This window comes from Rhincodon typus, chromosome 45, assembly GCF_021869965.1.
Source record: "Rhincodon typus isolate 14 chromosome 45, sRhiTyp1.1, whole genome shotgun sequence".
In the NCBI taxonomy this organism is placed as follows: Eukaryota; Metazoa; Chordata; class Chondrichthyes; order Orectolobiformes; family Rhincodontidae; genus Rhincodon; species Rhincodon typus.
Genome location: NC_063376.1, coordinates 6,314,911 through 6,340,363, shown reverse-complemented (window position 1 = coordinate 6,340,363; position 25,453 = coordinate 6,314,911). Strand labels below are relative to the sequence as shown.

Here is a 25,453-nt window from a genome sequence, read left to right as displayed (position 1 = left end):
GGATAAAGGAGAAGATAGGTGGAGAGGAGACAGACAGGTCAAAGAGGTGAGGTTGGAGCCAGTAAAGGTGAATGTAGGTGGGGAGTTAGGGACCTACATTCACCTTTACTGGCTCCAACCCCGCCTCTTTGACCTGTCTGTCTCCTCTCCACCTATCTTCTCCTTTATCCATCTTCTATCCGCCTCCCCCTCTCTCCCTATTTATTTCAGAATCCCCTTCCCCTCCCCCATTTCTGATGAAGGGTCTCGACCCGAAACATCAGCTTTCCTGTTCCTCTGATGCTGCTTGGCCTACTGTGTTCATCCAGCTCTACACCTTGTTATCTCAGATTCTCCAGCATCTGCAGTTCCTGCTATCTCTGTAACAACGAGATTAATATCCATTTGGACGAATGCAGTTTAATGAAAAAAACCCTCCCAGCTTGGTTATTTTTAAGGGCAAATCACACTTAACATACACACTGGAGTTTGTTGACAAGCTAACAAACAAAAACCAGAGAAGGTTGTTGAGGACAGTGTTGTTGATGTGATGAATAAGGATTTTCCAAATATATTTGATGCTTAGTGGACTTGTGAGCTCATGAATGAAAGAGACTGTAGCAACATGGATATGAATCATAGAATAGAATCCTTACAGTGTGGAAGCAGGCCATTCAGCACATCAAGTCCACACTGATCCAGTGAAGAGCATTCCACCCAGACCCAGCCTGCTACCCTATCCCTCTAACTCTGCATTTCCAATAGCTAAAAATACCCAGCCTGCACATCCCTAGATCAATTTAGCAAGGCCAGTCTACCTAACGTGCACATCTTTGGACTCCAGGAGGAAACCGGCGCAAACCACAGACACGGGGTGGGGGGGAAACGTACAAACTCCACACAGATACAGTCACCCGAAGCTGGAATCAAACCCAGGTCCCTGGCACTGTGAGGCAGCAGTGCTGACCATTGAGCTACCATGGCTCGGTGACAGGAAGCAGAGTGTAATGGCTAACAGATGTGTTTTCAGGCTGGGAGAAGGCTTGCAGTGGATTCCCCAGAGGACAGTGTTGCTTTTCCTGATCATATTAACAAACTAACCTTGGTACACAGGTGCACATCTTCAGAATTTGCAAGTGGTATTAAAATTCGAAGCCTTGTGAACTGTGGGGAGGATAGTTTAGGACTTCAAAAGGCCGTAGACAGGTTGGTGAATGGGAAGACAAGTGGTAGATGAAATTTAACAAAGAGAAGTGTGACGTGCTTCATTTTTGTGGAGTAAATATGCAGAGACAATATAAGATAGAGGTTACAATTCTAAAGAGGGTATAGCAGTAGAGAGACCTGGGTATATATATGGTAAAGTCTTCGAAGGTGATAGGACAGGTTAAGAGAGTAGTGAATAAAATGTATAGATCCTAAGCTCTATTAATAGGGACAGAGAGCACAAGAGCAAAGAGGTTATGTTAAACTTATAAAGAACATCGGTTTGGCCTCCACCAGTGTTACAATCAGTTTTGGTTGCCAGACTTTTAAGGAAAGACATTGAAGAAAGTACAGAAAAGACTCAGTAATGTGGTTCCAAGGATGAGGAACTCCAGTTTACAGACATAACTTTTAGAACTCAGACTATGTTTTATGGAGAACAGAAAGTTGAGAGGAGATTTGATTAAGGTGTTTAAAATCACGAAGGCTCTGGGTGGAGTAGAAAGGGAGAAACAGTTCCCATTGGTGGAAGGATTGAGAATGGGAGGACGCGGGTTTAAGAACATTAGCAAGTGGCGACATGAGAAACTTTTTTCATGCAAGTGCTTAGGGTCTGGAGCGCACTGCCTGGGATTGTGGTGCAGGCAGCTTCAATCGAGACTTTCAAGAAGAGATTGGATTATCGTCTGAGAAGGAAGAATGTGCAGGGTTACAGGGAGAAGGCAGAGGAATGGCACTGGGTGAATTGTTCTATCACAATTTGGGGCTATCTGCTAATTGGCTGACTGCTGTAACTTTTTTACGATCAATATTTCTGGCCGAATGCAAAGCCGATGTGTTTCATGTTGCCATGGGGAAGCAGGCATAGGAAACCAATGTTGAGATCAGGTTACGGGCTTCCCTACAAATGAATGTATATCACAGACAGAAATTCTAGGTGGTCAGCAGAGAGGACTGGCTATTTTGCTTTACAATGTACCACAGCATGAGGGAGAGGAATGGTCTGTAGTTGAGGAAATGCATTCTACAACCTTCTGAAGGGAGGGTCACCCTGGCGTGTGAAATATCATCAGGACAGGCTTACTGCTTGCTCGCTTTGGTTTAAGAAACTCTGAAAACTGGGGGAGGGGACGAGTGGCAGTCACGCCAAGTTATTGGTAACAAAATTAAAATTTGTGAAGCAATCCATGTTTTAGCAGTTCTTGAGGCACAGTAATAACATTAGCTCCTTCCATCATTAATACAGATGTACCTCCAACAGCTGGTCACTAGATGGTGATCTGGTCAATATTTGTCCTGGCCAATTTAGTGAACTTTCATTGAACTGCCTCAGATGCAGATTAAATCTCCCTTAAGCATGGAGACCAACGAAGCTAATCACATCTCTGCTCTGCAGCCCAGTCTGTCTCTGCTCATGGCCTTTAACAGTCAGGATCAGTGTCATTAGTTAGGGAGAGAAATTGTTCCACGTCTGAAAAACCCTTCAGTTCAACGGAAGTCTAAAAATCCCACAGCCCTCCCAGTCCATAGATAAAACCCCATCGGAGCCAATGTTGTTAGATTTTGCTTACTGGTAAAATGTCTCTGGGTTGATGGTGTGATGGCAGTCTTGGAATGGTCCCTGAGGGTCTGTAATCGCCCCGCAGTAAGCCGTACTGCTCATCTTGGCCAGCTGGTCAGGGCTGCACCCTTCCATAAAACCTGTCTCTGGCTTGGGACCAGTGTCCTCACCGACGATTTCACGCCTGCAACACACAGAAATCGCAACTAAGCAATGGGAAGAAAGATCCTGCGATGAAGGACAGGCCGGCAGCTTACACCCTGCATGGCAGCTCACCCAACAGCAGGCTGGAGGAGACCCTGATATCTCAGAGTTATACAGCATTGAAGCTGAATGTTCGGTCCATTGTACCCATTGCTGGTTCTTTGAAAGATTTCACCAATTACACCTCTCTCCCCGCTTTCCCCTTGACAGCTCACCCAGTCGGACAAGAGATTTGACAATTTTGCATTAGCTGCTCTAATCGAGGGTTAAAATGATCTGGTTTCAGTGGACAGAAAACTGTTGCTCAAGTGTATTGACTTGTAGGAAAGCAGCCCATTACCACCCTTCTCAAGGGCTACTCGGGGATAGGCAATAAATGCTGGATCAGCCAGCGACATCCACATCCTTGAAGTGAATTAAAAAAAGGCAGAATTGGTAGGAGTAACTGTAGGCAAAGGATCAATCAAATGATTTACTCAAATAACTTGATGGCGCCCACTATAGCCTTAGGCAATCCCAAACTCCGCATTGATGGAAAAAGACACATATTGTTGAAGTTTCTTGATCAGGACAATTCGCAAGAATACCAACATAAAGGGGGAACAACGCGTTACACTGCATGCAAAGAAGGTGCTAATTAGTTGGCAACTGGACTCTGATTGGTCAAAGCACTGCCATGGAGAAAGAACCCAATTGGACGATGACCGACAGTTAATGGCCGAGCTTTGTTTAAATTTTAATCAGGTGGCTTGACTCTGAGTGATCAAGCCAAGGCTTTCCCATGAGCAGCGTAATTATGGCCAGGTTATCCATTTTAGCGATGTTGGTCATGAGATAAGTTCTGGCCCCAGTGTCAGGGAAAAGTTCTGCCTCCAAAACCCCCTTCCCCATCCGTCTTTGAGAGAGTGCTGCAGATCCCTTCAGACTCACCTCTGGAGGCATATAGCAAAGGTAGCACCTCGGACACTGTTTTAGTACGTCCCCCGGGAACGTCAACCCTAAATTTTGTGTTCAAGCCCCAGAATGAAAATTGGATCACAACATTTTGACCCAGAAAGGGTGAAACCCACTGTGTCGTGACTACATTGCAGAAAGATGGTGGTGCTTCCCTCACTCCTAACTCAGTCTGGAGAATTTCCACTGATGGGGGAAGCACGATTTGAGCCAGTCAAGGGGAGGAGGTGGTCTTGTGGTATTATCACTGGGCTGTTAATCCAGAGACCCAGCTAATGTTCTGGGGACTCAGGTCGAAATCTCGCCACAACAGATGGTCGAGTTTGAATTAAATTTTAAAAAAAAAAATCTGGAATTAAGAATCTAATGATGACCATGAATCCATTGTTGGGAAAAACCCATCTGGTTCACTATTGCCCTTTAGGGAAGGAAACTACCATCCTTACCTGGTATGGCCTACGTTTGACTCCAGACCCACTCTTAACTGCTCTCTGGACGATTAGGGAAGGGCAATAAATGCTGAATAAAAAGAGGAAAAAAACTACAGTCTATCTGAATGAAAGGAACCAGATTGTTTTCACTGGTGTCCATGACAAACATTTAGCTTATCAGTTCAAAGGCCTAATGTCTTTATCCTCTCTTGGGATGTGGGCGTCACTGGCGATGGCAAACATTCAGTTTCCATCCCTAATTGCCCTTGTACCTAAGTGGTTTGCTCAGCAATTTCAGAGGGCAGTTAAGAGCCAACCACATTGGCTATGGGTGCAGAGTCACACAAAGGCCAGACCGGGTAAGGAATCCCTAAAGAAAAGTGAACAAGATGGTTAGCAATCAATAGTCATTATTGTGGACACCATTACTAGGAGAAGTTTGCAATTCCAAATTTACCGATTTTTCAAAATTTAGATTTCCATGGTTGGCGCTGTTTGTGGGATCTTGCTGTGCGACAACACAAGGCCACGTTTCCTATGTCACATTGGGACTCCATTGGTTGTAAGTCTCTTTGGGAGGTGCTCAGGTTGTGAAAACCTTAAGATGAGGTTTTTTCCTACATAGTCGAGCACTTATCAAACTTACAGGACCCTGGTCGGAGCCCTGAATGTCGTGTTTCCCCTTCACTCCTACTCACCTGTACCTCTGCCTGTTGGGTTCCTGAGGCTTCTGCCTCATCCGGCTATCTTCGTCACCCTCATCATCATCGTCATCTCCCTCCCAATTGTGGTCATCATCCTTCTTGTCCTCCACCTTCCAGCTGTTCCCGAACACTTCCAAGCTGGAAACCCGTGTGCCATTGGGCAATGTGAAGTCATTCCTGTACCTACCATCGTACGTGCCGCACAACCCTCGGACTTTTTTCTTGTACAGGCTCGGGATAATAATGTCTGGAGGAAGATAAGAGGGTTGGGTGAGGCAGCACATTCATTTGTTGAAGGGACGGGAGTGTCATTGACAGGGTCTTTAGGCCTCACAGCCCCAGAGACCTGGGTTTGATCCCACCCTGGGGCGACTGTCTGTGACAATGTGTACATTCTCCCTGTGTCTGTGTGGGTTTCCTCTGAGTGCTCCAGTTTCCTCCCACAGTCCAAAGATTTCTGGAAAATGAACGGTGACAGGGATTGGGTGTCGGGGCGGGTCTGTACGGGAAGCTGTTCGGAGGGTCGGTATGGACATGATGGGCCAAACGGCCTGCTTCCACACTGTGGGGATTCTATGTTGACCCCACAGCGCCAAATCACCAGCACTGGACACATGTCCCCATCCTACATTAACCAAGATCATTTCAATATTTGAGATCCAGACAGTGACTTGGCAACAGGTTAGTGTCACTATCTATAAAATTCCCAAGGTGTTTTTTCTCTCAATCTTATTTATCTTGGAGAAAGTGTGGCAGGTCTCCCCCAGACGGGAAAAGAAATATTTTTTAAAAAGCAGCAATATTGGGAAATAAATGTACTGGCTGGACTAGCCCTCCACTTTGAAGCTGGCCAGATCACTGTAAATCATTCGCCAGTTTTACTGCTTTCTCCTCCCAGGTTTTCAATTCGGCTTGGCCACTCCAGGAGTCAGTTGTGAGGAGACTGGGTTCAACTGGGGATTCAAATGGACCAAAATGGTGGCTCGCAACCGTCACCGTGTTCTGGCCACAGACAAACCAGGCTTGTTGAAAACAATTCCGTATCTGGCCGTGGTGGGTTTTGAACCCACAGTTTCACGGGGGGCACAACTCAGGTGCCCATTGGCCCACCACACCGAGACATTGAAGGCCACGCCACACCAACTGAACTCCGGCGCAGCGGCCATTTTGCAAAGCTCCCTCACCTGCATTTTCTCTCCCGTCGAAGTTGACCGAGAGGCCAAAGTCCGTCTCCAGGTAGAGGGTCTGGGCTCTCTGGTAGACATGGAAACCTTCACGCGATTTGTAAGGTGGTCTCACCCTTTCGTCATCCAGCTGTGTCAGGAAGGAAGGTGAAGAAGATTATTTCAAAACGCGGCCGGGATGAGGAAACAACCTGTTTGCGGAAATCCAGGACAGCAGAACAAAGGACAAGGCCTCGAGTGGATTGAGAACTGAGGCCCAACTGAACAGTCCAACATCAGCGGAGAAGCCAGAAACCAAATAAGAACTGGTGTAAGATGTCTGTGCTACTTAAAGTTCTTGGTCTTTTAGCCATCATAGGCCGCTCACTTGAATGGTTGGAATTTAGGGACGGACAGTAAGTGCAGACCTAGCCTGTGCCCATGTCCCATGAAGATTTAAAAAGTGTTACTGCATAATTGCCCATTTAATAGTAATAAGACAGGACAGTATTTTGGAAAAAGACATCCAACAAGTCTGTTTAATTGATCCCACATAGCCATTTCCTGCCAACTTGCCACCTACTGATCGTCTCCTGCCTCCATGATTGCACCTTATAGAGTCATAGGTGATGAAGGAGCAGCGGTCCGAAAGCTTGTGATTTCAAATAAACCTGTCGGACTATAACCTGGCGTCGTCTGACTTTATCTACCCCAGGCCAACTCCGACAACTCCTTGTCACTAGCTGTTGTGATTGGCCTATCTTCAGAAAAGCTCTCCACAGAGAGCTGCTAATGCAAGGTAACATTACAATACCATTGTACAGGATCTTGGATAGACCACACCTGGGGTATTGTGTGCAGTTTTGGTCTCCATTGGTGTCAGCAAAGATATTTTGCCATCAAGGGAGTGCAGTGAAGGTTCACAGCTGAGTCCTGGGGAGTGTTGCTGAGCAAAGAGACCTTGGAGGTGCAGATTCATAGTTCCTTGAAAGTGGAGTCGCAGATAGACAGGGCAGTGAAGAAGGCATTTGATACGCTTGTCTTTATTGGTCAGTGCATTGAGTGTAGGAGTTGGGAGGTCATGTTGTGGCTCTACAAGACAACGGTTAGGCCACTTTTGGAATACTGTGTTCAATCCAATTCAATATAGGAAAGATACTGTTAAACCTGAAAAGTTGCAGAAAAGATTTACGAGGATGTTGCCAGAGTTGGAGGGTTTGAGCTATAGGGAGAGGCTGAATAGGCTGGGGCTATTTTCCCTGGAGTGTCGGAGGGTGAGGGGTGACCTTATAAGAGGTTTATAAAATCACGAGGGGCATGGATTGAGTGAATAGCCAATGTCTTTTTTTCCCAGAATAGGGGAATCCAAAACTAGAGGGCATAGGTTTAAGGTGAAAGGGGAAATATATAAAAGGGACCTAAGGGTCAACTTTTTAATGCAGAGGGTGATGCGTGTATGAAACGAGCTGCCAGAGGAAGTGGTGGAGGCTGGTAAAATTACAACATTTAAAAGGCATCTGGATGGGTATATGAATAGGAAGGGTTTAGAGGGATATGGGCCAAATGCTGGCAAATGGGACTAGATTAATTTAGGATATCTGGTCAGCATGAATGAGTTGGGCCAAAGGGTCTGTTTCTGTGCTGTATGATGCTATGACTGTATGACCAGACATGTTCCCAGGGATGGTGGAACTGTCCTATGAACAGAGATTGGCCTGTACTGTTTAGAGTTTCGAAGAATTAGGGGTGAGCTCTTATTGAAACTAAACAGAAAGTTGCAGGTAAAAACCATCCCGTGGCTGGAGAGTTTGGAACCGGAGAACACAGTTTTAAAAAAATTAGGGGAATGCCGCTTATGTCTGAGATGACGAAAAAACTTTTGTACTTGGAAAGTTGCGAGCCTTTGGAATTCTCTACCACAGACGGCTACGGAAGCTCAGTCTTTGAGTATTTTTGAGGTAAAGATTAATAGATTTCTGATTCCCAATGGCGCAGGGTTAAGGGACTGTGTTGGGCATTGAAGCGTTCGATCAGCCTTGATCGTAGTGAATGGGTAGGACAGGCTCAATGGACCGAATGGCATCATGTTCCTGTGCCAGAGAAACAGTAAAAAGATGCCCTCACCAGGAAACGTTTCTTCTTGTGGAATTCGAGGGAGTGGCCATAGACGTTGATGTAGACCGCAGACAGGTAGGAGACCTTTCTGTTCCTGTTCCTCACTTGGTTCTTGCCTTTGATGTTGAATGGCTGCAGGGTTTCCAAAGTGTTGAGGGAGGTGACCAGAGTGTAAGTGCCCTTGCCTTGGAAGTGGTGGGCCAAGCCGTCAAAGGTCAGGTAGTGAGGGTCGCCCGAGATCAGGCAAGTCTCGAAAGCTGGTCAGAGGCAAACAGAACAGAATTACAACCATCGTATTGAAGTGAAGACAAACTGAGATTGTTAACGGAGAAAGGGTTGAGTGGGGGGGCTGCTGATGGAGGTGATCAAAATCATGAAGGTTCTGACAGAGTTAATAAGGAGGTCCAGTCTTCCAGTCACTCATAGAATCCCTATAGTGTGGAAGCAGGCCATTTGGCCCATCTGGTCTGCACTGACCTTCCCATCCAAACCCACCCCTCTATCCTATTCCTGCACCCTTGCATTTCCCCTTGGCCATCCTAACCTGCACATCTTTGGACAGTGGGAGGAAACCCGCTCAGACACGGGGAGAATGTTCAGACTTCACGCAGACAGTTGCCCGAGGCTGGAATTGACCCTGCGTCCCTGGTGCCATGAAGCAGCAGTGCTAACCACTGAGCCAACGTTCTGACTTGGTAACTTCTATCTCTGGGCTAGGTGCTGGTGGTAATGTCACCGGACTAGGAATCTAGTGACCCAGGCTCATTCTCTAGGGGCAGGGACTCAAATCCCACCACGGCAGCTGGTAGAATTTAAATGCAATTGTAAATGTGAAATGTAAAGCTTTTCTCATTGACGGTGACTGTGAAACTATCATCACATTAGTTGATAAATTATCATCTCCGTTTAGGGAAATATACAACAGGATGAGGCCTGCATGTGACTCCAAATGCAAAACAGTGGCGTTGACTCTTAATTGTCCTCTGAAATGTCCCTGGCAATTAGGGACAGACAAGCAATTCTGGTCTTGCCAAGGCTTGCCACATGAAAGAATGACAGGAAGAGATTGGTAAAAGAACGAGACAGGGAGAATTTCATTACGCAGTGAGTTGCGTTCTGCAACATGCCAAATGATGGTGTTCCCATGCATCTGCCCCCCCTTGTCCGTCTGAGTGGAAGAGGTGTGACGATGCTGTCACCTTAAGAAATTATTTTGTCCTGTTTGAAAAGAGATTGTAAGGCCGAGGAGCTGAGCAGTCTGGGGTAAACAGTTTGGGAGGCCTTGGGTTTTTGTTTAATGCAGCCTGAATGGGTGTGCTGAGCTCTCACAGATCAGGATTTCTGAGTTTCGCCTTTTCAGTAGAATCAGAAGCTGTTTCGAAGGTCTCGAGTTGGAAGCTTCCGTGAATGTCTCCTGGCTGCTACTCTCTCTGAATTTTCTCTTTATGTTTTTTCCCCTCCTTGATTGGAGAACTGGATGTGAGAATCTGTGTCTGAATTTGCCTTTTTGCCCAGGGGTGCGTTTATCGGATGTTACTATATTGGAACAGTTAATTAGTAATAGTTACCATATCTATTGTTCGGTTAAGTTTTCCAATAGAGAGAAGTTATTCTAAATTCTTATTTCTTTGGTTGTATCTTAACTACAGTTAGAGAGTCATAGAGTCACACATCACAGAAATAAACCCTGCAGTCCAACCAGTCCATGCTGAACATAATCCCAAACTAAACTAGTCCCACCTGTCTGCTCCTGGCCCATATCCCTCCAAACCTTTCCTATTCATGTACTTATCCAAATGTCATTTAAATATTGTAGCTGTACCCGCACCCACCACTTTCTTTGGAAGATCATTCCACACGCGAACAACCCTCTGTGTAAAAAATTTTCCCCATATCTTTTTTAAACCTCTCTCCTCTCACCCTAAAAATGTGTCCCTGGTCTTGAAATGCGCTATCCTCGGGAAAAGACAACTACCATTAACTCTATGTGTACCCCTCAGTACTTTATGAATTTCTATCAGGTCACCTCTCAGCCCCCTATGCTCCAGTGATAACAGTCACACCCTATCCAGCTTCTCCTTATAACTCAAACCTTCCATCCTGGTGAATCTGTCCAGCTTAATAATATCCTGTGTTTTTCTTAACGTCGAGTAGTTTGACCAATCGAATTGTATCTGGAACACAGCACTTCACAACTGCCTTTAAAGTAAGAAAACGTTAGGGTCTAGGCTACCTTCTTAAAATATTCTGGGGGGGTCTGGTCTGGCCAGGTTTCTCACAGAGGTCACGAGTTTGGAAGGTGGAGACTCGGCTGCGGTGCTTTTGACATTGTAACCCCCTTTATTTTGTGTTGTCAGTGGTTTGGATAACCTGCTTCCTTCACGGTGTCCGTACCTTCTGAAAGTGGCGTTGAGCCAAACGTTAATCTTAGTGCTGGCATTGTGCAGAGCAGTCCTGTCATCGACATTAAATGTTTGGCCCGTTCCAGCAAGGAGCTGAGCAGGAACGGGAGAGGGTGTTGGGGGTTCAGGTTTGGGAGAGAACGCGAAGGTGACTTACCGACGGGTGTACACCTGTATTTTCCGTTCTTCTTCAAGGCACACACCGAGTTCTCTACACATTTGTGCCTCTTGCAGTGCACTTGCCCTTTCCTGCAGGTACACTTTGTGTCACAGCGCTTGTTCAGCCAATTATCACCTGCCTGTGTACAAACACACATTGGAAAATGTTAAAGATAACAAGGTATAGGGCTGGATGAACACAGCAGGCCAAGCAGCATCATAGGAGCAGGAAGGCTGACGTTTTGGGCCTAGACCCTGCGTCAGGCTCCCTCCTTGTTTGAAACCAAAACACCCACACAGGCTGTGGTGGGGGTGGGGGGGGAGGTTGCGTGGTGGGGGTGGTGGTGGTTGGTGTTGCTGTTTCTCATCTTTCCTACAGCAGGGAAACCAGAACCGAACATGTTGGAGGCAGTTCAGAGGAGATTTACCGGACTAATTCCTGGAACGGAGAAGGTAGTTCTGCGAAATAGGTTGGATATGCTGCGCTTGTATCCACTGAAGAGTAAGAGGTGACTTGATTGGAATAGGTACGATCACTGGGGTGGCTTGATGGCTCAGTGGTTAGCACCCCTGCCTCACAGTGCCAGGGACCTGGGTTTGATTCCAGCCTTGGGTCTGTGTGGAGTTTGCACGCATGTCCCCATGGGTTTCCTCTGGATGCTCTGGTTTCCTCCCACAGTCCAAAGATGCGCAGATTAGGGTGGATTGCTGTGCTTAAATTGCCCATTGTGTCCAGGGTTGTGTAGGTTGGATGTATTAGCTATGGGAAATGCAGAGCTTACAGGGATGGGGCTGGGTGGATGGGTGGGATGCTGTTTAGAGGGTCGGTGTGGCCTTGTTGGGCTGAATGGGGTTCTACGGGTCTTGAATGGGGACAGAGAGAGATCTGTCATTGGAGAATCTGGATCCAGGGGTGGGGTCACTGCTTAAAAATCAGGGGTTGCCCCTTTAAAACAGAAATCATGAGAGTTTTGTTTCCTTTCAGTTGTTCATGAAAGTTTGGAAATCTACCTGAAAAGTGGTGGCGGCAGTGTTAGAAAGATTCTTAGAAAGGTGTTCAAAGGTTATTAGGGCAGAGACAGAATGTGGATTTGAGGCTCCAATCAGATCAGCCGTGATCTTATTGAATAGTGGCTCAGGCCTGAGGGGCTGAGTGGCCAGCTCCTGCCCCTTGTTCACAAGCGATTCTGTTAAACTGTGGAGGGTGTCAGGTCCCAAAAGCCAAGGGCGTGATTGGAAATGCCATGCGCGTCCTCTGTAACCCACCGGCCCCACCAACCTCCACAGATGGCCGAGATGGGACGCCAACCATTACCTCATGGTAGTTGCCATTGTAGTCAACGCAGCCACAGTCAGCCAAAGCTACGCAGCGATCGTTGCTCAGCACAAAGTTCTTGTCGCACTCGCAGCCCTCCACGCACGGCCGGTGGGTCTCACAGTTCGAGGGGGCATAGATGTCTGTGCAGGTAGCTGGGCAGGCTGTGGCACACTCAGTGTAGTGGCTGTGCTTTTGGCAGGGCAGGGCTGGAGGGCGAAAGCAGATGTCAGTGAAACACGGGCTGACTGCTGACTTTACCACACACTCTGTCAGAACTGTTACAGTGAGAATCGCAAGACAGTCTCAATATCTCCTAGCACCACCTAACAGGTCAACCAGCCCGTTGTGCTCTGAGGGACCTTGCTGTTTACAAGTAGGCTGAATGGCCTCCTCTTGTGTAACAGGCTTGAGGGGCTGAATGGCCTCCTCCTGTATAACACACTTAAGGGGCTGAATGGCCTCTTCCTGTATAACAGGCTTGAGGGGCTAAATGGCCTTTCCCTGCGTAACAGTCTTGAGGGGCTGAATGGCAGGTATCAGCTGAGTCAGCCTTCCAGTTACCTCCCTTGCTTCAACGGCCTGTAAACTCTGACAGCTCCTGTGAATGAGCAGCCTTCAGGAGAACAGGGCGGTGTGCATGCTGTGATGGTATGGAGCGGGGAGCTTGTAAAAGCCGCTTGAGGTCTGTGTCACTTACGACAGAAGGTGGTGTTCCTCCACTTAATGTCGATGCCCTCGCTCTTGCAGGCTTCGATGTAGGACTGGATATTATCGCAGAGGGTGGAGATCATGCCAGAGTACATGCACATGTCGAACACGCAGTTCTCAATGAATGGCGCTGGCTTCACAACGCTGTGGCATTGCTGGTACTTGGCTGATAACAGCTCCTGGCACTGTGCTGCCCACGCCTTCTTATCTTCGGCCTTACACATCGGATTCAGATCCTCCCGGTCATCAGACTTGCAGCTGAATGACAAAAAGGCAGCATGAGTCAGTGAGTCAGCTCCACCTGCTCCACAGGACCACGGGCCCAACCCTAACGTTTTTTTTGGCGGGGAGGGACCGGTGTGGGGCATAGGTTCCATTCCCAACTCGGCAACTGTTGGAAACTAAAGTAAATTAGATAATAAATCTGGAAGATCGAGCTGTAAATGGCTAACATGAAACTACTGTTAGTTGCATACAGTTCTGGTCTCCACACTACCAGAAGGATGTAGATGCTTTGGAAAAGGTTTACCAGCATGTTGGGGGACTTTAGCTGTGAAGAAAGGTTGGATAGACTGGGCTTGTTTTCACTGGAACATAGGAGGTTGAGGGGCGACCTGATAGAAGTTTATGAGATTGTGAATGGCATGGATAGAACAACATAGAACATACAACATAGAACAGTACAGCACAGTACAGGCCCTTCGGCCCACGATGTTGTGCCGAGCTTTTACCCTAAACCTAAGGACTATCTAACCTCCACCCCTACCTGAGTGGAAAGTATGAGGCTCTTCCCAGGGTGGAGGGGTCAATTACTAGGGGACACAGGCTCAAGGCGCAGGGGGAATGTTTAAAAGAGATGTGCGAGGCACGTTTTTCACACAAAGGGCGGTGAGTGCCTGGATGCACTGCCAGAGAAGGTGGTGGAAGCAGACATAATAGCAGCGTTCAAGAAACACCTGGACGAGTACATGAATAGGAAGGGAACAGAGGGATATGGAACCTGTAAGTGAAGACAGTTTTAGTATGGAAGGGCACAAATGTGACAGCGCAGGCTTGGAGGGCCCAAAGGGCCTGTTTCTGTGCTGTAGTGTTCCCTGTTCTTTGATCTAATTGTTGGTAAAATCCACCTGGTTCACGACAAGCCAGAACGCTACCTACCTGCTGGTACTACGTTTTAATTTTTAAAGTGGCCGGTAGAAAGATGAGCTGAGAGATGAGGATGTATTTTTTTCACCGAAATGGACAGGAGTCTGGAACCCAATGGCCGAGAGGATCGGATAGGCAGAAATTCCCCAGTTCATTGAAAAGATATCTAGATCTATACCTTGAGTACTGTAGCCTGAAAGGTTACAGACTGAGCACTGAGAAAAGGGATTAGCTTGGGGTAATTTGTTGTATGGCCGTTCCAGACATGAGGGGCAGAGTTGTTCCTTTCCAACATTCTATGACTTGCCATTGGCTGCAAAGGGCTTTGGTATATCCAGAGATTGGAAAAAGGGGCTATACAAATGCACCTTGTTTTCTTTTCACCCTTGCTCTCCTTTCTCTTACCGTGAGTCCTTGTCATTTTCGATCTGCCAACTGTTGCCAAACTGGGTGACGTTTTTACCCTGGAGACCATTGGGCATTAGGAGCTCGTCAGTTTGGTTATTGTTAAAGTTTCCGCACATGCCACACACCTGGAATAAATACAGGAGGTTACTGATGTGACTCTGAACAGCTCTCTCCTTTAACAACCTTATAGAGAGGAGCAGGGCCCCTCGATCCAACATAATCACAACTGGTTTCCAACCTCAACTCCATTTGTCCACCTGATTCCCCGATTCCTTTAGAATTCAGAGCTCGACAGCAGAGAAGGAGGCCATTCAGCCCATTAAATCCCTGTTAGCTTGCTCTTGAGCAAACAGCCTGTCCCATTCCCCTCCACTCTATACCCCTGCGTGTTTAATTCCCTCATCAGCCTGCCCCATTCCCCTCTGCTCTATCCCTGCACGTTTAATTCCCTCATCGGCCTATCCCATTCCCCTCTGCTCTATCCCTGCAAGTTTAACTCCCTCTTCAGCCTGTCCCATTCCCCTCTGCTCTATCCCTGCAAGTTTAATTCCCTCATCAGCCTATCCCATTCCCCTCCGCTCTGTCCTTGTGTGTTTAATTCCCTCATCAGCCTGTCCCATTCCCCTCCGCTCTATCCCTGCAAGTTTAATTCCCTCATCAGCCTATCCTATTCCCCTCCGCTCTGTCCTTGTGTGTTTAATTCCCTCATCAGCCTGTCCCATTCCCCTCCGCTCTATCCCTGCACGTTTAATTCCCTCAAGTGCCTGCCCAGTCACCTTTCAAAATCATTCAGCGTTTTTCAAATCTAAACCTGGCCTCCATCTCGAAAATCTGTCTTGAATATACTTTTTCTGGGGCAAAGGATTCCAAATAACTTGAAAAACCCTCTGAAGGGATTTCTCCTCATCTCAGTTTGAACCCTAATCTGACGATTACAGCCCCTAGTTCTAGACTCTTAAAAGGAATCACCCCACAAACATGTGTACATGTATATACAGGAATAGGTCACCCACGAGCCTGCTCTGTCCACTAATAAGATCACAGCTGATCCGATAACTCCACATTCCCATTCTACCCTGGATAACCTTTCACCTGTCCATTGCTTATCAAGAATCTATCCACTTCTGCCTTAAAAACAGTCAGAAGTCACATGACACCAGGTTATAGTCCATTTCTGAAGAAGGGTCTAGGCCCGAAACGTCAGCTTTCTGGCCCCTCTGATGCTGCTTGGCCTGCTGTGTTCATCCAGCTCTACAACTTGTTATCCCACGTTATAGTCCAAAAGGTTTATTTGAAATCTTTTGGAGATTTCAAAGCGCTGCCCCCTCGTCAGGTGAAATGTTTTAAGGACTCCTTCAAAATATTTCAAAGACTCTGCCTCTGCCACCTTTTTCAGTTTAAGAGTTCCGAAGATTCACGATCCTCAAGTGAGAAAAAAAAAATTCTCCCCACCTCTGTCCTAAACAGGCAATCCCTTATTTTCAAATAATGACCCTTAGGTAGCTGGTAGGTAGTGTCAAGAAGCATCCACTCCCTCCACCACCGATGCTCAGTAGCAACAGCGTGTACCATCAACAAGATGCACTGCAGTAATTCACCGAAAGATCTTCAGACAACACCTTCCAAACCCACAAATCACTACCGTCTAGAAGGTCAGGTGCAGCAGAAGCGTGGGAACACCACCCACTGCAGATTCCCTTCCGAGCCACTGCCCATCCAAACTTGGAAACATGTTACTGCTCCTTCAGTATTGCTGGGTCAAAATCCTGGAACTTCTTTTCCAGTAGCACTGTGATTGGTCCCCTAAACTGCAGCAGTTCGAGACTCAGAGAATCCTTACAGTGCAGAAGCAGGCCATTCAGCCCATCGAGTCCACAGTGACCCTCTGAAGAGCATCCCAGTCAGACCCACCCCCTACCCTATCCCCGAAACCCTGCATTTCCCCACGGCTAATCCACCCAGCCTGCACATCACTGGGCACTACGGGACAATTTAGCATGGCCAATCCATCCTAACCTGCACATCTTTGGACTGTGGGAGGAAACCGGAGCACCTGGAGGAAACTCCACACAGACACGGGGAGAATGTGCATACTCCACACAGAGGGTGGGATCGAATCTGGGTTCCTGGTGCCGTGAGACAGCAGTGCTAACCACTGAGCCATCCTGGTGGGAGCAAATGCTAGCCCTTACAGTGACACTCATATCCTAAGAATGAATTAAAGAAAAAAATAACATAACGTTAACAGCACAGAAGTAGGCCATTCAGCCCATCTGCTCTGTAATGGTGTATCAGCCCCATACAAGCATCCTCCAAATACACTTTCAACATGCCTCCAATATATCCTTATTTCTCCATCATGTGTTTATCCAGTTTCCCTTCAAACTCATTGACATTATCCACCTGTTGGAGTGAGTCACACAGACCCCCCCACCTCTGCGTGTGTAGGTATGTCAGCCAGACCGGTCGCCCCGTCTCACCTTTCCAAAGTACGTGTTTGGCAGTTTAATCTCAAGGTGATGGTTGCCATCGAACCTGACCATCAGCCCAAACTTGGTCTCCAGGACGTTGTAGATGCCGCTGGAGTAGATGTTGACTCCAATTATATTGTTCTCAAATGGTGTCCTGATCATCTTATCGTTGAGCTGTAAAGGAAGAACGAAAGGGACGTCCTGTGATTACCAAGCTGGTGAGTGTGAGTCACTTTCAGGAAAGCCACAGGCAACCATTTAGTGATTCTAGCCTCACCGCTAGCCCAGTGCTAGACTGACCTCCCAGTGGCCTCCCTGTGTCTCTCCAATGCTTCTCGAGCAGCTAGCGGAAGTGAGAAACAAGTGGTGGGTCCCCAAGTCCAAATCCAATTCCAGAAAGGATGTAAACACACTGTATAGGGCACATGGTTGTTGTCAGGACAGGGAAAAATGTAGCTTAAGAGGTTGTTCTTCTTGAGGTTGAGGCGAGATTTGGTTGAGATGCACAGAAATGTGAGGGTCCTGGAAGGAAGGATTTATTATCAGTGTTCTATCTAAACTGCGTAATTGTTCAGAGGATTTTGCAATAACTAATCAGTGCGCCTCACATGGACATGAGAAGGAACACAGCCTATTGCTCTCAACGGAGGAGTCAGTGACTAAGTCGGGGGGGGAGGGCATGGATTTAAAGTGAGTGGAAGAAAGTTAGAGGGGACATGACAAATAACCCTTTCACCCAGAGGGTGACTGGTGCTTGGGACTCCCTCCCTGAGAGGATTGGAGAGGCAAACACCCTCAACTCATTGTGTCTGGATGTGCACATCAAACATTGTAACCGGCAGGGCTATAGTCTGAATACTGGGAAGAGGAATTATGCAGGGTGGCATGGTGACAATGGGCAGAGTGGCCTCTTTCCCTGCCATAAGCTTTCTGTGTTTCTTAAGGTGTTTAGGACAGTAATCTCCACCGCTAAGGGAAGGTGTGTCACATGTTTTACTTTTCCCATTAACCGTCGGGAATTTGGGGACCAGCTGTATTCAGAATATAAATGAACATCGGATTGTGCCTGTGTCCCCGGCTGAGGTTTTTCCACGTGTGAGTGGCTGCGGGAAATTCGACTGTGAGGAGCATCACGCCCAATCCTGACCATGTGACGAGCTGTCTAGTAGGAAAGCCAGTAACCAGCTTGTGAGGCCTTGGTGTTTTTTCTTAAAAGTTAGAACAATAGAAGCAGCCTGACTGGGTGTGGTCAAGCTCCCAGCCACAGATGCAGGGATTTTTAGTTTAGCTTTCAGCAGTTGTTGCTCGGGTCTCAGTAGGGTTGGAAGGCACTGAATCTCTCCTGGCTGCTACACTGTGTCTCTCTCTGAATTGTCTTTTGATGTTCTATCCGCCTGGATTGGAGAACTGCATGTGAGACAATCTGTTTCTGAATTTGTCTTTTTGCCAAGGGTGTTTTATAGGATATTACTGTATTGGAGCAGTTACCTTTAAGTGGTAAAGTAATCCATTATTCTGTCAAGTTTTCCAGTAAAGTTATCCCAAGTTCCTCATTCTTTTATTTGTATTTTACCTGTAGTGTTTGAATAAATTGTGTTTTGCGTAATGTCGAGTAGTTTGACAGATTGAATTGCATCCGGAACACAGCACCTCACATTTATCCTCATCTCACGCCTTCCTTTAAAATCGGAAAAAGTTAGGGGCTAGGCTACCTTCTTAATATATTTTGAGGGAGTCTGCTGTGGTCCACAACAGCGGTGAGGAGAGGCGGCTCCCTGTGGGTCACCAGTCTGGAACAGAGCCTTTTCCTTCACTCGCGATCGAAGAGACCCAGTCCCCAAACCCCACGCACCTCACCACGGCTACTCCTGAGAGCTGTTAGTGGATCAGGAAACCAGCTGTAGTCAGAGGGCAGTGGGTTCAAGTCCCACCCCGAGCACATTAAGACAGGACGCAGAGCTCTCTTCGACCAAATGGCTGGCAAGTTTCCGACATTGTTGTTTGCGGCTCTGTTTCGCTGGTTTTAGGAAATCGGGGCACCCAAATATCAATGAGTATTACTTCCCTGTCATCCTTCTGACTGACAAACTACAGCAGTATATCCTGGTAAAAGCGGGATTCTTTCCCTTGAGAAATGCAACCTCTGGAGGACTGTGTGACAACGTTGTTGACGAAATGTGGAAAATCAGCCCCGTGTTGCAGCCAAGTCTGCAGCTATGATTGGATACGGGAACAGGAGGAGGCCATTCAGCCCCTTCGAGCCTGCATGACTGCAATGCCGTTTCCCCACATTATCCCTGTACCCCTTGGTGTGATTAGTATGTGGAAACCTGGCGATCTCTGACTTGAATGTACCCATCGTTTGCACCTGTGAGAGGGAATTTCGAAGCTTCACTAGCCTCTGAGTGAAGAAATTCCTCCTCATTCCCAGCCTTAAAAGGCCTGCCCCTTATTTCGAGATCTGTGTTCCCCAGGTCTAGACCCTCCTGGTCCCCAGACAGGGGGAAATGTGCTTCCTGCACCTGCTCTATTTTGGAATTCTGAATAAAATTACCCCTCATTTTTCCACACTGTAGAGAATACAGACTCAGCCTTTTCAATCTCACGACATAAAACAGCCTTGCAATCCCAAAGATTAGTATGATTGATGAACTAATTAGCATTAAAAATGACCTTTAAGGCAGGAATTATTTTCATTATTCTCCCCTGAATAATTCGCAAAGTCGTCATTCCCCAGGGAAAGTGACGCCCTTTGAATAATCGCTTTGTTTTCTCATCTGATCCCAATTAATAATTTGCAGCGATTTTCTACATCCAGTGGTAGGCACTGGCCCTAAAGGGGAGTTTCCCAAATTTACCAGCAGGATCACAATGTGCAGCCGTGGAAAAGCCACACCGGCCTTTGTAAAGACGCGTGAGGATCTTTAACATAGCGCCGAACAAGTTGCCGACAGCTGCATCATTCTGCAGGGACCCACCAGTAACCTTCTGCTCTTCTGCATGGTGATGCTGAGCCCTTCGACGTCGATGTGGACCTCGCTGAGGTAGGAGGCGTACGGCATTCCCCGCTGCTCGTTCTTGCCACTGATGGTGAATGGCGTCACCATAGTGGAGTTGCAGGTGGTGACCAGGGTGTAGGTGCAGGTGCCCAGGAAGGTGTGCATGGCATTGTCGAAGGTGTAGTAGTGAGGGTCACCGGCAACGTGGCAGGAGGCTGTGCCTATTTGGAAAGGGCGACACGCAAAAGTAGGTCAAAGGGAAACAAACAGCAAGGCAGCATCAACTTGAACCTGTGCCCCTCCTTCAGTACATAGCAATGGGGCATTTTTATCTGAGATTCTTGAGGAAGAGATATAGAGATCCCCTGGGGACCCCCCCCCACCCACCCACCTCCCCCGTAAATACTGACACGCTCCCCCTCTCCCTCGGGGACCCCCCTGTAAATACTAACTCACTCCCCTCTCTCCCCCAGGGACCCCCCCCATAAATACTGACACACTTCCCCCCCACCCTTCAGGGACCCCCTGTAAATACTGACGCACTCCCCCCTTCCCTCGGGGACACCCCTGTAAATACTGACACGCTCCCCTCCTCTCCTGGGGACCCTCCTGTACATACTGACACACGTTTCCCCCCCACCTCCCTTGGGGACCTCCAGTGTAAATACTGACTCACTTCCCTCTCCCTCGGGGACTCTCCCTGTACATACTGACACATTCCCCCCCTCCCTCAGGGACCCCCCTGTAAATACTGACTCACTCCCCCCTTCCCTCGGGGACCCCCCTGTAAATACTGACACGCTCCCCCCCTCTCCCGGGGACCCCCTCTGTAAATACTGACACGCTCCCCCCCACTCCCTCGGGAACTGACATGCACAGGGAAAAGAGCAGCAACATTTTCTCATCCCCCGCAGAATCAACATGAGAACGAAATCACACAGTCAGGTGGCTGTTTGTGGGATCTTCCTGTGTGCAGGTTGGGTGACTTCAGGGCTTCGAAAGCTTTTGGACATCCTGACGTTGTGAAAGATTTGGGATTTTCACTCAGGGCAGCGAGGAGTTGGAGGTGAATTGCGGGTTTGGCGAAGTAACAGGACTGTACAACATTTCTGAAGAAGGGTCTAGGCCCGAAACGTTAGCTTTCCTGCTCCTCTGATGCTGCTTGGCCTCCTGTGTTCATCCAGCTCTACACCTTGTTATCTCAGATTCTCCAGCATCTGCAGTTCCTACTATCTCTGTACAACACTCTTGTTCCCTTGCTGGGGGCATGTCACTATTGGGATCAGAGTTTCTGTAATGTACATGTCCTGCCACCACATGGCAATGTTGCGCTGTGTGCCAACCAGAGTCTCTCAAACTTTCTAAAAACCAAAATAGCTGCGGATGCTGTAAATCAGGAACGAAAACAGAAGTTGCTGGAAAAGCTCAGCAGGTTTGGCAGCATATGTGGAGAAAAAAATCAGAGTTAACCCTTCTGAGGAAGGGTCACTGGACTCGAAACTGCTGAGCTTTTCCAGCAACTTCTGTTTTTGTTCCTTTTGAACTTTCGCTCAGAGACACTCCATTTCTGAGGAGCAGGAATTGAAAACACTCAACACAACATCGGTTTGGGGAAGTTTGTTAGAGTGGGGTTGGAGTCAGGACATAGCCCCTTTCTCATGCTAAATGCTGCTCTGTGGCGTGGTTACGTGCCCAGTTTGAATGTTAGGGACTAGATCTAGTGGGAAATGGGTGAGGTGGGTTGTAGGTAAACTGGGTACATGGCTGGAGGGTAAGTGGGTCATGGGGCAGTTGAGTGAGTTTGTGAGGGGTAGTCTGGTGGGATGGATAGTCAGATCTGATCGTGAGGGAGAGTGATATTTATAAAGTCAGCTTTGAGTTTGGTCACAGTGTCATCCTTGAGTTAGATACAGAGTAATGCTCTCTCTACATTGTCCCCAGCAAACACTCCCAGGATAGGGACAGCACAGGGTTAGATACCGAGAAAAGCTCACTCTACACTGTCCCCTATCAAACACTCCCAGGACAGGGACAGCACGGGGTTAGATACAGAGAAAAGCTCACTCTACACTGTCCCCTATCAAACACTCCCAGGATAGGGTCAGCATGGAGTTGGAAACATAGTAAAGCTCTCTCCACACTGTCCCCAAACACTCCGAAGACAGGGACAGCACAGGATAGACACAGAGTAAAGCTCTCTCTACACTGTCTCCCATCAAACACTCGGAGGACAGGGGCAGCACAGGGTTAGATACAGAGTAAAGCTCTCTCTACACTGTCCCCCCATCAAGTACTCCCAGGACAGGGACAGCACAGTATTAGATACAGAGTAAATCTCCCTCTACAATGTCTCCCATTAAACACTCTCAGTTGCTGCATGGATTCAAACACAAGTTAACAGCCATGCTGGTGTTGAGATATATACAGTGCAGAATTCATTCTGACTTGTGTCTTGTCCGCTCCCTGACCTGATGTGTGACAGTCCAGGACTCCGTCCAGGACCTTGCACTTGTCCAGGGGCCCACACTCCCAGTCCTCACACGTGATGTTGCTGGGGCCGGAGCAGGTACAACGTTTGGTGCAATTTCCGTTCGCCATCCAGGACTCTCCCAGCTGTTGAGAGATTGACAGGGGCATCAGTGATTTTATTTACTTCTTCTCGGTGTGCCATTTTCTGCTGTTCTGTGCAGTACCTCAATCCCCAACAGAGCCCATGCTCACTGACCTAGACTGGCTTGCTGCCTGGTGACAACTCGTTTTAACAATTCTCTGATTGTATTCAATTGCTGTGTCTAGCCCTAAACTGTTTGACAACAGTGTAGCCTCTGAACCTGGCTGCTTGTAGATCTCCCAATACCCATCACTCCACCATCAGTGGCCGTGCCTCCAGTTTCCTGGGGGGCCTAAGCCCAATAAAACCCTCTGCCTCTCCCTCCTCCTTTAGGATGCTCCCTGAACTGTATTAGGCACCGGTTTCTGGTCTCCTTGTGCTGTGCTTATGGAGAGGCAGATCGACTGAGTGAATCCTGTAAGAATTGCACACCCCAATTCTGGGCAGGCAGATTACATTGCAGTGCACAGGGGATGGAATTTCCTCCTCACAGGCGGAGGAATGACAAGGCCAACTGGATCAGCTACTGTAGACTGGGACCCCCCCTACTCCGATGGCTCCTGGGTAACCCCTATCCCAGGGTTCAGAGCCATGGGGTGGAGGAGGGGTAGGGGGGGCAGGGTTGGCAGTGGGTGAGAGCCACAGGGATTTTGCATTGTTATGGAGTGGGGTCTATCCATGGAGACGATCATAGAGTATTGTCAGAGGCCATTTGGCCCATCCTGCACAGTGGCGGCCGCTTTGAAAGAGATTTCCAATTAATTCCACAAACCCCTCTGCCTTCCCACAACATATCCCTCCCTGTGTGTTTGCAAATGTATCCTCTTCAAGCATTTACCCCCTTTGGAAAGTGCCTGCTCAATCCATTTCCTCTGCCTTTTCAGGCACCCCACTTCACAGCAACTCACTGGCTTTTAATGTTTATCCTTGCCTGAACTTTGGTTCTTTTGTTGATGATCTTCCATCTGTGTCCCCTCGGTTACCGACCCTACTGTCTCCATTTTTAGCCAATTGAAAGCCTTTGAGATTTTGAACAGCTCGATTAAGTCTCTCTTTAACCTTCTCTGCTTGAATCCTGGCTTCTCCTGCCTCTCTGCATAACTGAATTCTCTTATCCCACAAGCATTCCAGGAAATTCCATGTGGGGCAGCCCGGTGGCTCAGTGGTTAGCACTGCTGCCTCACAGCACCAGGGACCCGGGTTTGATTCCACCCTCGGGGGACTCTGTGTGGAGTTTGCACATTCTCCCTGTGTCTGCGTGGGTTTCCTCTGGGTGCTCCGGTTTCCTCCCACAGTCCAAAGATGTGCAGGTTAGGGTGGATTGGCCATGCTAAATTGTCCCGTAGTGTTCAGGGATGTGTAGATTAGGTGGGTTATGGAGGGATGGGTCTGGGTGGGATGCTGCAAGGGTCGGTGTGGACTTGTTGGGCCTGCTCCCACACTGTGGGTATTCTTAAAAAAAAATTCTGTGTTCCAGGACAAGTTTGGGTCTTTGACCAATGGAGTGAGAAGTCAGGAAGGAATGTTATTAAACTGGAAAAGGGTACAGAGATTTACCAGGATGCTGACGGGACTGGAGGGTTTGAGTTATAAGGAGAGGTTGGATAGGCTGGGGATTTGTTCTTTGAAGCATCAGAGGCTGAGGGGTGACCTTATAGAGGTTTATAAAATCATGAGGGGCCTGGATAAGCTGAATAGCCAAGGTCTTTTTCCCCAGGGTAGGGGAGTCCAAAACTAGAGGGTATAGGTTTAAGGTGAGAGGAGAAAGATTTAAAAGGGACCTGAGGGGCAACTTTTTCACGCAGAGGGTGGTGTGTGTATGGAATGAGCTGCCAGAGGAAGTGGTGGAGACTGGTACAATTATAACATTTAAAATGCATCTGGATGGGTACATGAATAGGAAGAGTTTAGAGGGTAATGGGCCAAATGCTGGCAAAGGGGACTAGATGAATGTAGGATATCTGGTAGGCATGGACAAGTTGGACCGAAGGGTCTGTTTCCATGTTGTACATCTCTATGTTTAAGAGGGGTGAGGGATGATTTAAGAACAGAATGAAGGAGCACAAGCCTTATCTGTGCACCTTGTCCTCGTAATTTACCCTTTAGACCTAGCGACACCTTGGTCTTTATTGTTCAGGGATTGGAGTACAGGAATAAAACAATGTTTTCTACAGTTGTTCAGGGTTTTGAGTCAAACCACACCCAGCATACAACGTGCAATTTTGGTGCAATATTGAGGTGATACACCAAAGACTAACGAGACTGGTCCCTGTGATAAGGGGATTGCCCTATGGCGGGAGGCTGAGCAAACTGGGTCAAAATTCTCTGCAACTTGGAAAAATGAGAAATGCTATTATTGAAACCTACAAGACTCGGAAGGGACTTGACAGGGTAGACACTGAGATTGTTTCCCCTGGTCATTGGGTCGGGATGGGGAGCACGGATTTGGGATATGGGGTCGATCTTTTCAGGCTGAGATGAGGAGAAATTCCTTCAGCCAGAGGGTGGGGAGTCTCTAGAATTTTCTCCCACACAGCGATGCTCTGTCATTGAATTTATCAAAAGCTGGGATCGACAGGATCTCGCTCTCTCTCTCTCGAGGATTTGATTGGATAAGGGGAGCATACAGGAAAGTGGAGTTAAAGCCCAGGAGCACGGTGGCTCAGTGGTTAGCGCTGCTGCTTCACGGTGCCAGGGACCCAGGTTTGATCCCACCCTCGGGCGACTGTCTGTGTGGAGTTTGCACATTCTCCCCGTGTCTGCGTGGGTTTCCTCCGGGTGCTCCGGTTTCCTCCCACGGTCCAAAGATGTGCAGGTTAGTGTGGAGTGGACATGCTAAATTGTCCCCTAGAGCCCAGGGATGTGCGGGTTAGGGTGGATTGGCCGTGCTAAATTGTCCCGTAGTGCCCAGGGA

At 47.9% G+C, this 25,453-nt stretch overlaps 1 protein-coding gene across 1 annotated transcript in view; it reads right to left on the bottom strand.

Annotated features, from left to right (window-relative positions):
- LOC109916072 (zonadhesin-like) overlaps positions 1 to 25,453 on the bottom strand; it is a 71,227-nt gene that overhangs the window by 14,374 nt on the left and 31,400 nt on the right. Inside the window, exons 16-26 of the mRNA XM_048620002.1 lie at positions 22,397 to 22,541; positions 19,908 to 20,149; positions 16,939 to 17,103; positions 14,456 to 14,583; positions 12,894 to 13,162; positions 12,194 to 12,402; positions 10,877 to 11,018; positions 8,327 to 8,574; positions 6,224 to 6,353; positions 5,034 to 5,286; positions 2,757 to 2,930 (exon numbers count right to left, since the gene is read on the bottom strand). Coding sequence (XP_048475959.1) covers positions 2,757 to 2,930; positions 5,034 to 5,286; positions 6,224 to 6,353; positions 8,327 to 8,574; positions 10,877 to 11,018; positions 12,194 to 12,402; positions 12,894 to 13,162; positions 14,456 to 14,583; positions 16,939 to 17,103; positions 19,908 to 20,149; positions 22,397 to 22,541 — 2,105 coding nt within the window. The remainder of the gene's footprint in view (positions 1 to 2,756; positions 2,931 to 5,033; positions 5,287 to 6,223; positions 6,354 to 8,326; positions 8,575 to 10,876; positions 11,019 to 12,193; positions 12,403 to 12,893; positions 13,163 to 14,455; positions 14,584 to 16,938; positions 17,104 to 19,907; positions 20,150 to 22,396; positions 22,542 to 25,453) is intronic.